General features: G+C 51.6%; 1 protein-coding gene across 1 annotated transcript; it reads left to right on the forward strand.

The window, feature by feature from the left end:
• The first annotated feature begins 6,595 nt into the window (after positions 1-6,595).
• LOC143377945 (uncharacterized) lies at positions 6,596-7,953 on the forward strand. Its single transcript, XM_076829773.1, has one exon. The coding sequence runs from the start codon at positions 6,596-6,598 to the stop codon at positions 7,931-7,933; it is 1,338 nt and encodes a 445-aa protein (XP_076685888.1). The 3' UTR covers positions 7,934-7,953.
• Positions 7,954-13,677: the final 5,724 nt, after the last annotated feature.

Consider the following 13,677-nt stretch of genomic DNA (forward strand, 5'->3'; position numbering starts at 1 on the left):
AAAAGTACAATTTTTAGTGGTATTCCTATGCTCAGTCAAGTAACCCCGTCCGACACTGTCAACATATTAAAGGCCGTGCGTACAAAACCTCCACGCACCGGATAAAATAAAATACCCTAAATTATAGTCAATGTATCACTTTTCCACAAAATATTCATGAAAAACATCAAGCAGTACGTAGTGGACAAAAATTCGTAAATAGTCGAAACAAAAATATTTACATGCCGCCGACCTTTTTAGATTTTTCATTCTCACTGATAGAAAAAAGGGTGGTCTTTGGAAATTTTTTATTCAAAAGCTATAACACATTTCTCAAAAAATCTTTTCTCCTTTCAAGGATTGCATCTAAACACTAGATAATATAATATAATAAGTAAATTCTTTTGAATTTTTTATTTTAGATCAGCACTGGTCACCGCAGAAGCTTTGTTTTAGAGAACCTTCGAGTGATGGACAATAACTTAGTTATTGATAACTATTTTTAATTGAAAAAATTACGATGCACGGTACTAGATGCAATCCTTGAAATGAAAAAAGATTTTTTGAGAAATGTGTCATAGCTTTTGGGTAAAAAATTTCCAAAGACCACCCTTTTTTCGGCCTCCTGACTGAGCGTGACCCCTTAAATGGCAAGCTGATCATTAATATTTTTCAATATCGCCAATCGCAGCATAATTTATAACATAATGCCACAATTAAAGGGAATTAGTCAACTAACCTCGTTAGTCAACTAGCCCCTGTCTCCTTTACATCTTATTCGTGGTCCATAAGAAGGAATCGGCGATGTCTGACACCGCGCGGGCCGCTACTACTTATCGCGCCGCAGGTGTGGTAGCGACTGTCTATCACTGTGCGTATCTACTGATGGAAATGATAATGATGGAAAACAGTTAGACGGGGAGGTTTTTAAGAGGCAGAAGTGGAGGCTCGTTTAAGGTCCGCACCCTGGAGCGCCACCGATACAGTTCCACTTGGCGCGTCAGGAAGCGAATCCTCGAAGAGGGAAAGCTCGAGGGTCCGTAGCCAGGGTTGCGCAGGGTCTGAGCGTCGTCCATCATTCGGTGGAACGACGAAACGCTCGGTAGGTTCGGGTTTTCAGAGCGGAGGAGATCTGCATAGCGAGCCGGCATCTCGGGACGAGCGAGCTAAGTGCGGGATTATGCAAAGCAGCGGCCATACAGTATAAAAATACGGAGCGACTCCGCGCCATCTTTTCCGGACCATTCTAATAACTCCCTCCCATCCACCTTCCTCCACCTACGATCTCCCCTTCGGCCCATTCTCCGACTCAGTTCGCCCTGCGCCAACGGCCGAGGGGGACGCGAGGAACCGTGCACGCGAAACGGTCACCCCTCTCCCAAGATTTCGGCAAATATAATCGTAAAGCCGTCGACAGGGCCATCGCGACTACGCGAGCTACGTGGAACAGAAGAGCCCTGATGCCTCCGACAAGGCCCCAGCTCCTGGCTCGCGCGCAGTCACTTGGCGAGGGTGCTCGCGTCCGTAGCTTTTGCTTTCATCATCTTCGAGATGATCGGTGGGTTACGTTAGATCACGCGGCAACTGTTGTTCCGCCTTCCGAGTCATCTGTGGCGATTAAATGGACGTTAAGCGATCACCCGTAAGAGCGCCTCGCGTTCGCGCCTCGACGCCAGTCACGTCGATGATTAACGACGCATGAATATTTACGCGGCCCATTAACGCGTGCCGTTTGATTGGCTGCTTCCTGCAGGCGCGGATAGCTCGTAAACATTCGAGCATCCGCGTTTTGCAAGTGATTAGGGCCGACGGAGATTCGCAGAGTCCTTATCGCCGCGAGCGTTGCAGCCCCTCGGACGACGCGAGGGCTCCCAGGGCTCGATCGGTCCGATCCTGAAATCCGGGGTGGGGTGGCGTACGTTCGGTGGCGGTTCGCCGCTTAAATTTCCAAACTTCTCGCCTAGGCGGCTCACGTTTTCCGCGAGCGAGGCGCGAGATAGCGGCGTCCGATAGCGCCCGGTTGGAAGTCGCATTAATTTCCCTCGCTCGGCTCCCCGGCCGCGCCACTGCCGTAAGGGTGCAGGGAGGGGTAGGCGGTTGCCCCGAGGGGGTAACGGCACGCAGAAGCGTTTAGGTAAGGTATTCACGTAACACATAAGCAACCGCCACGCGCAGCCCACCGTGTGCACAGAGATAAGAGCCGAAGGTGGCATCTTAGGTGGCACTTCGAATAGAATTAAATTCCCCGAGCAACCGCGCGCCGACCCGATATCGTCTCACGGATTTCATATCAACAAGAACGGGGTCGGGCTGAGACGACAAACTTCGCCTGCTACTGTACGAACGCGGGAAGTGAATTCAAGTTCTGGCGTGGCTTGTCCCGTCGCCCGACTGGGCGAGGGCGTTCAGACGCGTCGGATCGGGATCCAGGAAAGTCAGCGTGCAGATGCTAGCCGAAGGTTGATCGACGATCGCCGGAGTGTGATCGCGAAAGTGCGCGGATCTCGCTTTACCCGAGTGAATTTCGCGAGCAAGCGCGTTCCGTCGCTCTCCGCGCCCCCGCGCCGCCAGGCTTCGGAGGGTGACTCGGGGAATTAAGACACTCAGAAGCATTTGATGGCTCACTTGGTATGCATGGTCCCGGTTATAAGTCAAGAAATTGCCCAAGCGCCCGTAAAATCTAAATCTCTGGCACTCGTCGCCGGTGCCGCGGCACCTATTCCCCTTTCCGCGGAGGATGTTCATCACTCCCGGTTATTTCAAGAATCCTCTGAACTCATCACACATCCAATTTATCAGCGGCTCAAGCGCGACACCGCCCTGTTCCTTCGGGGAACGCCAATTCCTTCTCCGCTGCCAAAAGACATAAAAAAATTCAATATTACGTCCACTCGGCTGCTCGAAATACTTTCACCCCCGTCTCGTCGCGACCTGCGTCATCGTTGGTCCTGCAAAGTTCCGAGGATGTCGACCAGCCGGCATTGCGTCAGGCGCGATCTTCCGCGGGTTTTTAGACCTAACCGAGAGTCGTCGCTCGATCGAGCCGCGGCGATTCATGGTCCCCGTCGCATTACCGAAACGCAATTCCGCAGATTATAGGCTACGGCCCCAGAGTTCCATCATTGGCCCGGGAGCGTATCTCCGTGGAGTGGAATATTTCCTTGGAGCGGCGGGCTTGTATGCGACCAATGTGGACGTCGGATTTTAATGGAAAATCGAGTGGGCGCGCGGGGCAAGCTCGGCGGAAGAGAATCACGATGATCCCGTGAAATATGGAGGCAGGAGCGAGCAGGTTTTCGACGGAGCCGGCAAAGCTGCACGGGGAAACGCTGGGGCCGCGTTAATGGGTGATTGATAAACGAGCTTCTCTCATCAACACCATCGGCTGCGTATTTATCACCGTACAGACTCAGCAGAAGCGGCCTCGCGATCATTCTCCGCGTTAGCACCGTCCAACCGGAGAGTATCGTCGCTAGGTACCGCTTCGAAGTACCTTCAACTAGCCCGCCGATGGGGAACCAAATCGAAAGCCGCATTCTTTTAACGCGGCGGCAACTGTGACGCGTAATGCAATCGGGGGATGAAGCCAACCCGGGCGCGTCGTGTGGTATACAGTGGCAGATTAATTCGACCAATCTTGCAGAAATTCTCGCATAATTCAATGTAGCGACGGGGATCGTGCGAGGCAGTCGAGCCGAAACCTTTCTGCAAGGTGTCCCCTTGCCATGGGACGGCCGGTTGTCAGTGTTAACAGCCCTCGGTAGGATCCAGTGTCAGTGTTAACAGCTCACGCGTGTCAGCCACGTGCCGCTCGAGCTGCGACCCTACGCGCGTTTAACTTGCACGAATTGGGCGTCGCGGAAACTGCCCTTTCTGGCCGATTCGCAGAATAACCTGGGACAGGCAGTTGGGAGAAATTAAACCCGGACGATTCTCACGAGTCGTTGTTTAGAAGAGCTTGTCTTTCTGAAAGGACAGAGTTCTCTTGCTTGTCGCTGTCTTTGAGCAGACACAGAGCTACCTCGGGACGACCGCACCCCGTGGAATTTGAGAAAGATGTCTGTGGCACAGTTACTTTTGAAGATTAAAAGGAGTAGGGTTGAAGGAAGTCGACGCCTGCCGAGAGATACCGGGGTATAGCTCGGCCAGCGCAGCCAGCTGAGAGGCATAAAGTGGAATTAGGGATCGGTATATCGCCATCCCGACTTCGCAGGGGCAGCCTGGCCTGATCGGCAATAAATATGGTTCATAAGCCAGAGGATGGCTGCCGCAAGATACAGAAACGTCCCGCCGCGCGACGCGTGTCACGCGTAACGTCCGCCGAATGACTCTCCTAACTTTACGACCACGAGTTAGGATTAGATTCGGCCGTATCCACTCCATATCATCCGGCTCGTTGGCCGGCGAACGATTTAATTCGCGCGGCATCCGTCGATAAGCTTTTTGCCGGTCTAATCGGGGCCTGGCTGCTCGACGCTGGCACCCTCCAGGGAAAAGGATTATAATAACCCGCTCCTCGTTCTCGTCCCGGTCGTACATAAATAATCTTGAGACGGAGAGCCGGTGGAAAAAGTTCGACACCGGGAAGCTAGACGGTTCCTCGTGCTCCGCGAGTGCTTGGCTGCGAATCCTCGGGGTCGGCGAGCCCAATCGAAAAGTCATTACAACTTTTTGCCGACTCAATCAAGAAGTTAATGTCCTTTAACCTCTAGGCGTTCCCCGCAGAGTTCGCGGAGTCTCGGGAGCGGCGCGCAAGAACTGGACGGGTCTCACATGCCCGGCGAAATAGATCGCCAGCTTATGATTGATCGCCTATTGGCTCCGCGGCCTGGCCAGCCTTTTTCCCTTCGTTTCTTCCACGATATCTGGAATTATTGCCCCCGCGTGAAATTCTAGTCCCGTTCTCCTGGCCTTATTTCTGCTGTCCGATACTTGGGCATTAACGGCGAGACCGTTGCCTTCGGACTGGACAGTCTCTGATTTTTAGTAAGGTGTAACTGGCTTAGAGGCCGATAGAAAATCCTCGTTATCGCGCTAGAACGCCTTCGGGGCAGCCGTATGTCACCTGGGAGGCTCGCGGAGAAATGAGGGGAATTCGTCAGGAAGATAATCCGCAAAATGATGATCCCCGGTGGGTCTGCTTGTACCTTCTGTCCACCGCGGTCGATTTAACGCGTCTCGTTTCTCTTTGGCGCCCGAGAGATGATCATTGACGGGATCCGGAGCAGCTCTGTAAGCGAACCTTGTCTCCCGCTTACTGTGGATTAATAGAGGAGCGAAGGAAATCGTTGACTTCACGGAACAGTGTCGTTGCAATGATCCAGGAGGGACAGTTATCTGGAAGAATAGGCAGCGTTCGAACGAACGGCCGAGGAAGTCGTAGGGAACGATCGTTCACGGGATAATCGGGAACGGCGGAGGTCCATCAGCGGATTCGACGAGTCTGCCGAACGTCCAATATCCAGGAGGTCGACCATAAAAAAGGAGCGGAGGCTGGCGCGGGCGTTAAAAATATTCAAGATCGTTTGTCAGGCTGAATTACAGCCCCGGTCGGGCCCGCGCAACCCCCTGCCACCCCCGTCCCAAGTGATATCCCTGTGACGGGGTTTGCGGGATGCTGTGGAGCGCGTTGCGCAACGCGGAGAGGGCAGGAGAGGAAAGAGTCGACGAGGACGACGACTACGACGACGACGACGATCCCAGGCACATGTGTCGAACCTGAAATATGTAGGCGTGGTCTGGATGGGACTAGCAGACGCGTCCCGACGACCGAATATGTTCACCCCGTTCGTACGCTCCACCCCCGTCTAACCCTGCAACGTTTGCCATTGGCCGGTGCCACCCTCGTTGCGCCTCCACCTGCCACGCCGAGCTACCCTCCGCGGCTATTCTACCCCTAAATACAGGGGATGCGCGGTCGGTTCCCTCATTTTAACGTGGTCCGCCGATGCACGCTGTGCATCCCTCGATCTCTGTGCTCCGTTCTTCAGTGTTTACTCCGACCGAACCGATCAGTGCTAGCCCGGTGGCACACCGACGCTTGTGTTTCGGGATGAACGTTCATCGTTGAAGGCGATGGCAGAGTGGGAGCTGATGTCTTAGATTCAAGGGGATTGCATCCCTCGGGGGGTGAAGATCCTGGCTCCTTTCACGTAGGACGCTGACTTGGGCAGGGAGGATTCTCTGTTGGACGTGTGGTCCTGGTAAGTGGAATAACCATGTCACTGGTCAGACAACTCTTCTCGAGCTTGCGAGTCGCGTGTTCATTCGGGGGTGGTTTGTGAAATTTGATTAAAATCTTTTTGCTTTCTCTTGTGCCTGGAAACCATTCGTATCGGTAAATTATTCTTGCTCCAATTAAATGCGAAATTTGGTCGCACGTGAAAATCTATGAGCGATTATACACTCTGTCACGCGTGTCCCCACTTATTCGAACGCACGAGCGAAAATCACTCTTGCTCGTCGATTCTCATTGACCCAATTACCCCTGGATATACCGTAGCCCGCGACACCTGGTCCGGGTGTACAGGCGCGATCTCTCATCCATCATTTCCGTATCCGGCTAAATTGACCGTCGGCGGTCATTGTCGCAGGTCGATCATCCGGAACGAGCAGGATGACAATGGAAGATCGCACGGGTGGCATCGACCGTGCCGCCCCCGCGACGTCTACGACGGCTACGACGGCGCTAACGTCGTCCAGTCCCTCGTCCATCAGCGACGTCACCTCCGACGCCTCGTATCCCCTTCAACGCGCCAGCAAGCGTTCCTTCGACGTGGCCTTCCTCGTCGCCCCCGACGAGAACCTGGCGCGTCGTCAGAACGAGAAGCTGAGACTGGTGTCCGCGAGGAAGGATCGCCTCCGGGAGGATATCTCGGCCGAGAGCGTCGTAGACTCGGACAGACTGCCGCAGAATCTGACGATAAAGAATTACGAGAACGACGCCGTCGGCTCGGACAGAAGGAGGCTGCTGCAGTGCACGGAGAACTCTCTGAGCCCTCCGTACATTTCTCCGCGGACCCTGACGCCGACTCTTCCAGGTCTCTCCCCGGACAACGACGTCCGAAGATACGTCTCCGGTACCCGTCTCCAGAAGACACCGAGTCCACCCACGTTCGCCGCTCATCAGTCGCTGTTGACCGCGTGCCCCGAGTCAGTTGACCCGAGCCTGGCCTGCGGCAAAGTTTACGACACTGGCATACCTTGCTCGACCGACAGACACGAGTCTCGCAGTGCATTCACGAAGGTGAACCTGTCTAGCCAGAGGAACGGCTTCAACGACGACGGACAGACGTCCCCGAGGTCCTCCATCTCGCCGGACGACCGTGCCAGCTATCAGAGCAGCGTGAGTCCGCCGGTGGTGCCTCTGACCGCCAGCGCTGGCTACAAATACGCGGCGTTCCCCACGAAAATGACGTATCCCTTCCTAGTCAGCCCCGAGGGCAGCCAGCCGGGCCTGCTGGAGAACCTCAAGATACCTCAGATCGCGCAGCCTCCCAAGGTACCCAGCCCAAAGATGCCCAGCTTCCGGCCAGACCTGCCGCCCGTTTACCCCAACCTGCCGTACAATCCGATCTCCGTTTTCCCGCCGATGGCGGACGCGCTCACGCGGCCGAGATTCTTGGCGACGGCCGCGGGGGTGGCCGGCCTTTTGCCCCCGTCGTTCGCCGCGCTAGCTCTGCCCGCCCAGAACGTATGCGCCAAGTGCAATCTCTCGTTCCGGATGACGTCCGACCTGGTCTACCACATGAGGTCGCATCACAAGAACGAGAACTCCGGCGAGGCTGCCAGGAGGCGGAGGGAGGAGAAGCTGAGGTGCCCGGTCTGCGACGAGAGCTTCAGGGAGAGGCATCATCTCACCAGGCACATGACGGCGCACCAGGACAAGGAGAGCGACGCGATCGTCGATCAGGTCGAGGTGAAGAGGCGAGCCACCGCCGTCAACACCAAGTGACGACGGAAGTCGCCCTCGAAGAATCCGACGATACTCACCAGTGGCTACTCCTTTGAAAACTGAAGCGCGAGACCCCCGAGGCCTTGCACTTTGGGAGGTGGGGCAACGAGTCTCCGGAAGCTTCGGGATCTCTGCGGAACAATGTACTAAAGTGACGGACAATGGGTATCGGTCAGTCTGCTTTGAATATCTTCGTTGATTTATGACACTCGAATGTGACTCTCCGGATGTCGTCGCGCTCGGCGGACACTAGAAGTTCTTCCAGTTTTTTAAGATATCACCCCCGATAGCCGAAACCCACTCACAAGGGAAGATCCCGAACCCGGGAATTCAAAAAATTCTGAAACTTCGTGAATATGTAGGGAATTTCCTCCTGATTAAAACGCAATTTTTGTTTGCTGCCCAAATTCAGTCGAAGGGAGTGTAATTGACCACTGAAAAATCCGGTTATTTTCCGATTTTGTGTTATAACTCGTGAACTGTAAAATAATTTGTTTGCCAAATGATAGATCTAATTAAAAGAAGTTAACTTTTGTCTCGAAACTTTTTTCCATCTCTCACAGTTCGCGACTGAGGACACAAAATCGGAAAATAGCCAAATATTCAGGGATTAATTTCATCCCCTTCGAGTGAATTTGGGTGGGAAACAAAAATTGCGTTATAATCAAGAGGAAATCCCCTACATATCCACAATATTTCAGAAGTTATTGGATTTCCGGGTTCGGGATCTTCCCTTCTTAGTTTCGAACTAAAGCATAAAGAGAGCTACTATCTACTATCACTAGATTCCTGTCGCTGTATGTCCAGAGTTTTACGCACGTCCTCTTTCGCGGCGGAATTAATGAGAATACTTAATATGGCATTTACGTGGTATACGTGTACGATAAAGAGATAATCGATGTAGGTATTACGGTTTAATATAGGAGATCGTACCATACGGTCTCCGATAAGACGACATTCCCTCTCTAGTCAATATTAGGTAGGAGAAATTTGTAAATATCTCGATCGATCGGCGATCAGTCGAGCTCTATCGTAGGTTTAAGGGTGTCTCGGGTCGTTAGCGTGTTCTTCGAATCCCGACCGAGGAATTCAAACTTCTGTCCGCGACTTTCTTCCGCTAGTTCTCAGCTTTAATATCGTGGTCCCGAAGTGAAATAAAATTTGCGTCGAATCGCGACCCGCGCGAACGGCCTGCGAGTAAGTTGTCCTGAACGCGGAGCTTCGAGCGGTGGCGCGCGGCTCGGCCCATGTTTTCTGGGAGGCAGGTGATTCGACGGGGGTGGGAGGATTCAGGTGGGGCAGCGACGGAAAGCGAGGCGGGGATAGATCGGGGGTGTAAGCCGCGCTCGTTCGTGTGTCGGGGGTGGCGCGGCAATAAATAGATCGTAAACCGTACCCCCCTCGGCTAACACACGAACCGTCGGAGCGCGCATAATGGTAGGAAACAATGAATGCCGTAATCGGAAACAGTGCCGGTTTGTTATCTGCCATTTACACTCCATTTAACTTCAAACAGTGAATCGGCTGGCGCGCATTCGCGTTTTAAATACACGCGACCTCGCCAACCACCCCCGACTACGCCCCCGCCGCGTTCCCCAGCCGACGTACGGCTTAACATAGGGTTAACCTGCCGGACCAGAGTGGCTTAATATTGTCCGGAATTGCTTGACTTATCGCCACTCCCACGCGGCGCTTAATGCTTGCTTATTTCGCCGCCCCTCTGGACAATGCGAGGCTCTGATCACCTGCGGGGCTGTCTCCGTTGCCTCTCGCGTCGGTGGACGAGAGTTCGTCGGCCAAGGGAACGGCAAGTACCTAAGACGGATCGATCGCACCGATAGGTGCGTTAGATTAATTTCTTTCGGCTTGCGATTCGAAGAGGCGCGATCCACGGCGAAGCGGATTAAAATCTCTAGGGAATAGAGCTAAAGACTACAGTATTCTGTACAGCAATAATTACAGTAGCGTGTATATAGCTCTCGCCACTTTAACGTCTGACGAGAACACTGAACGTTCACCGGCGAGAGATCTTAGGGTATTGTAAAATGGCTACGAATAGTTTGCTCTATGTGGAATTCAACGTTATGAGATAACCACAGTATAAAGGACACTTTTAGGGATACCGCGGTCCATACGATGTTGTTCTAGTTGTACGTATACGCTGTAAGTCGGGATGTAAATGGTCACTTAGGCACCGATAAGGATCGTCGACGTTTTGTTTCGTTTTGTAAGAATTATTTATCACCAGATCACGTTGTACCAGCTCCATGTAAATACCATTCTGTACATACCTAAGCACTGTATGTAATCCCGGAATCGTTGTTAACGAATAAAAAGAGTATCCGTGGAGAAGGACTCTATGAACTGTCGCACCTGACCCGTCTTTCAGTTTTTACCTCTTCCTTCTCGGCGATACTCCCGTCGGCGGCGGGGCTTTGCCTTTCTTTCTCCCCCGCATCGCGTTGGAAATAATTCCGCGTTAATTCGTTACAGTAATAACTCTTCCGTTCCGAAGCGGTATTAAGTTTTCTGTGTTTACGCCGTTTCCATCGTTCGTTTCGCGAGCACCGACTGGGCTTCTCTGCTGTTCGATTGTTTCCGTATCATCGAAAGCCGATTACAAGGCAATAGATTAATTTCTGGCCACTCGAACCTCCCCCCGTTTCGCCAGCTCCGATCGATCGCTCCCGTGAAGCATCGCGGCTCCGATATCATTACTTTTAAAAGTTACCAGCACGAAGGGAACGGAGTAGGTACGCCGTTCGGTCCCCACTCGAAGGAATCAATCGTTCGCATTGCAAATAACGTGAAAACGCTGAAACATCGACTTGTTGAATCGACCGTCGAACGGAAAGCGTCCCTGAGGGCTCTCCGAGGAGGTATCGGCCTCTCCAGAGGCAAGCCACGGAGAGATCCCCTAAACGGGCAACGCTAAGCCCGTCGAAACCGCAGCCAATACGACAAACAATCTCTTACCGCCCTCGTTCCGGCTTAACTTCGCCCCTTAACCCGGCCGCACCCCGAGTAAGTGTACTTACCCTCTGCCCGAGGTCCGTAAAGATAAATAACACGAAGCAGCCAGTGGCTCGGCGGTAGTTGCGGCCCTTCTGAAACTAGGACCAGCCCCTGTCAGAAATACCCATCATCCCCTGCCCCCACAGCCAGCTTCTCTCTTCCCTTTAACGAGTAAATCCGCCCCTCGACGCTTCCGTTCCTTCCACGGTTTTGTCTAATTATCGCCGCCCTCGTCTCGGACGTTCGACATCGAACTCGCGGAAGTCTGGTTTCTCCTCTCGGTGACGGGAATGCCAATCGCAGAGGCGAAAGACCACAACGACTCGACGAGGGGGAGGGGAGGCACGGCGTATCGGCAGGGGGTGAGAGTGGATTCGAAAGAGATCCAGGCCATTATGTTCGGCGGTTCGATTTAAAAGGAGCATCGGCCGGTTGTCCCCCTTGGCCTTCCCACCCTTGTTAGCGATACTTCGCCGTGGAGAATCGCGCGCATGCTTGTTCTGTCAGTGAAATAATGACAATGTCATAGCTCCCCGGGCCGATTCGCCACGACGACCCTTGCTTGCCACGTGGGCGACGATTGGACGCGGATATGCTAATATCGCGCCCGTTCCGAGACATTAAGTTCTCGGTTTGCCGATTCTCGCCAGACGAGTCACGTCTTCGGCACGAGGGCACTCGCGGCGCGTCGATCACCGGACGTATCACCCTCGACCTCGCATCGGCCTGGACCGCGGCATGACTCACTCCTCGGCCTGTCCGCTAGCTTCGCCGATGGGAAGGATATTGCTTTTGCCCGGGTGTACAGGTAGGAAACTCCCGGGGAAGAAAAGCTGACTTCGGAAACGAAAGGTGAAGTGGGCCCTAGATCGAGCGGAAAGGTGCTGGCTTCGATCCCCTGCAACCGATCACCCCGATTCGCGATTAGCCACGGTGCTTCGCGGCGATTATGTAACTCGACTGCGAACACGCAGCTTACATCGGTCTCACGATGATCCCCGGCTCCGGGCGTTTCGATCTCGACCAGCCGTCGCTAAACGATTTTCACCGTTTCGCGACACCACTCTTCCGGGGCATATGCTCCGGCTCGTCCGTACGCCTTTTCACACGCGCCGTCGCGAATAATTACCGCGGCCGTGTTTTAGAGACACCGCTGCAGTTAATCTCTCCGCTTCCATTAAGAGGACTAGGCAGTCGAAAAATATATTTTTTTTATTGCATTTTCTGAAAGTAATATCCTTTCTGAATAAAATGCTGCTTGGTTTACAGTAAAATTCGCAAAATTGTAGATTTGGCAGCTGAAAACGTCAAGCGGCAACCTATAGCGTCGCCTTTACCCAGATACTTTAAACGCGTTTTCCTCGAATATTTGTTACTCTTCGTTTTTTTCCTGATTGCGGACGAACTGAGGTTCAGATCGACTTGGGAAAAATTACGGGATGTGTAAAACATGTGCCATTTCGGGGCAAACCTCTTATAGGGTCCGTAAAAATACGAGATTTTCATAAAAAAATTAAGAAGTCGCCGGATTTTTGTAGCGCGCAAACAGTGATGGTCTGGGTTAAAAAAATTCGGTGACTTCTTAATTTTTTTATGAAAATCTCGAATTTTTACGGACCCTATAAGAGGTTTGCCCAAAACTGGCACATGTTTTACACATCCTGTAATTTTTTCCAAGTCGATCTGAACCTCAATTCGTTCGCAGTCAGGAAACAATGAAGAGAAAAAAATATTCGAGAAAAACGCGTTTAAAGTTTCTGGGCAGAGGCGACGCTATAGGTTGCCGCTTGACGTTTTTAGCTGCCAAATCTACAATTTAGCGAATTCTACTGTAAACCAAGCGGCATTTTATTCAGAAAAGATAGTAGGGGAGACCGGGGCTAGTTGTTACACTTTTCAGTTTTTATATTTTTTTGTATTCCATTTTCAATACTATCAATGACTCTCACTTAAAGTACGTTCTTTCCTCTACCGATGACCGCTATCGCGTGTAATTAAACGAAAACCATGTCTTTGAAACAAGCCATTTTAAAAATCGAGACATGTTGTAACAATGTGCCCCGAGTAGGGGCTGGTTGTTACACAATACGGGGCAAGTTGTTACAGAATTAAATTTTATGAAACGAGGCTTATTATGAGTAATATAATTATATTTTCTTGAACCAAAGTAAGTCTATTAATATTAAGAATCTCTTACAATAAAAATATACAATACAAAATCTATTTGAAAAATAATAAAAACTACTGAAATCAGTTGCACTAATTATCGTCGTCCGTTTCATACGGGGACTCGCAATTAATGCACACATAAAAGTGATTCTTCGGTTTTGCACACTTCTCATGTGCCCACTTTTTGCATTCTATGCACTGAATCCACTTTGTGGCGCCCCTCTTTGAATTTGAAAAAGCAGAGAGACAGTGCAAGCAAACGCATTCTTCGTCTTCGGAGGAAGAGTGTCTATTATTTGTGGTGGATTCATTTTTCATCTGCCTTTTCTTTACTGTATGTTTTTTTATTTTTATGTCATCAGTTTCCTTTCTAAAACTTTTTAATAAAATCTTTTTAGGTTTTGATTTTTTACTTTTCGTTTTTTTCTTTTAACAGTTGTTCCTGACGTATGGATTCTCTTACAGGCGTGTTCGTTAAAATTTCTTTCATCTTCTTTCTTCGTACAATTGTGGTCTTTTTTCCGCTACAGGATACGGTTTTACTTGTTCAGGAGTTACAT

This window comes from Andrena cerasifolii, chromosome 16 (genome assembly GCF_050908995.1).
Source record: "Andrena cerasifolii isolate SP2316 chromosome 16, iyAndCera1_principal, whole genome shotgun sequence".
NCBI classification, from domain to species: Eukaryota; Metazoa; Arthropoda; class Insecta; order Hymenoptera; family Andrenidae; genus Andrena; species Andrena cerasifolii.

Excerpts from the sequence above, each read along its gene's own strand:
- LOC143377945 (XM_076829773.1), top strand. The coding sequence starts at position 6,596 with ATGACAATGGAAGATCGCACGGGTGGCATCGACCGTGCCGCCCCCGCG.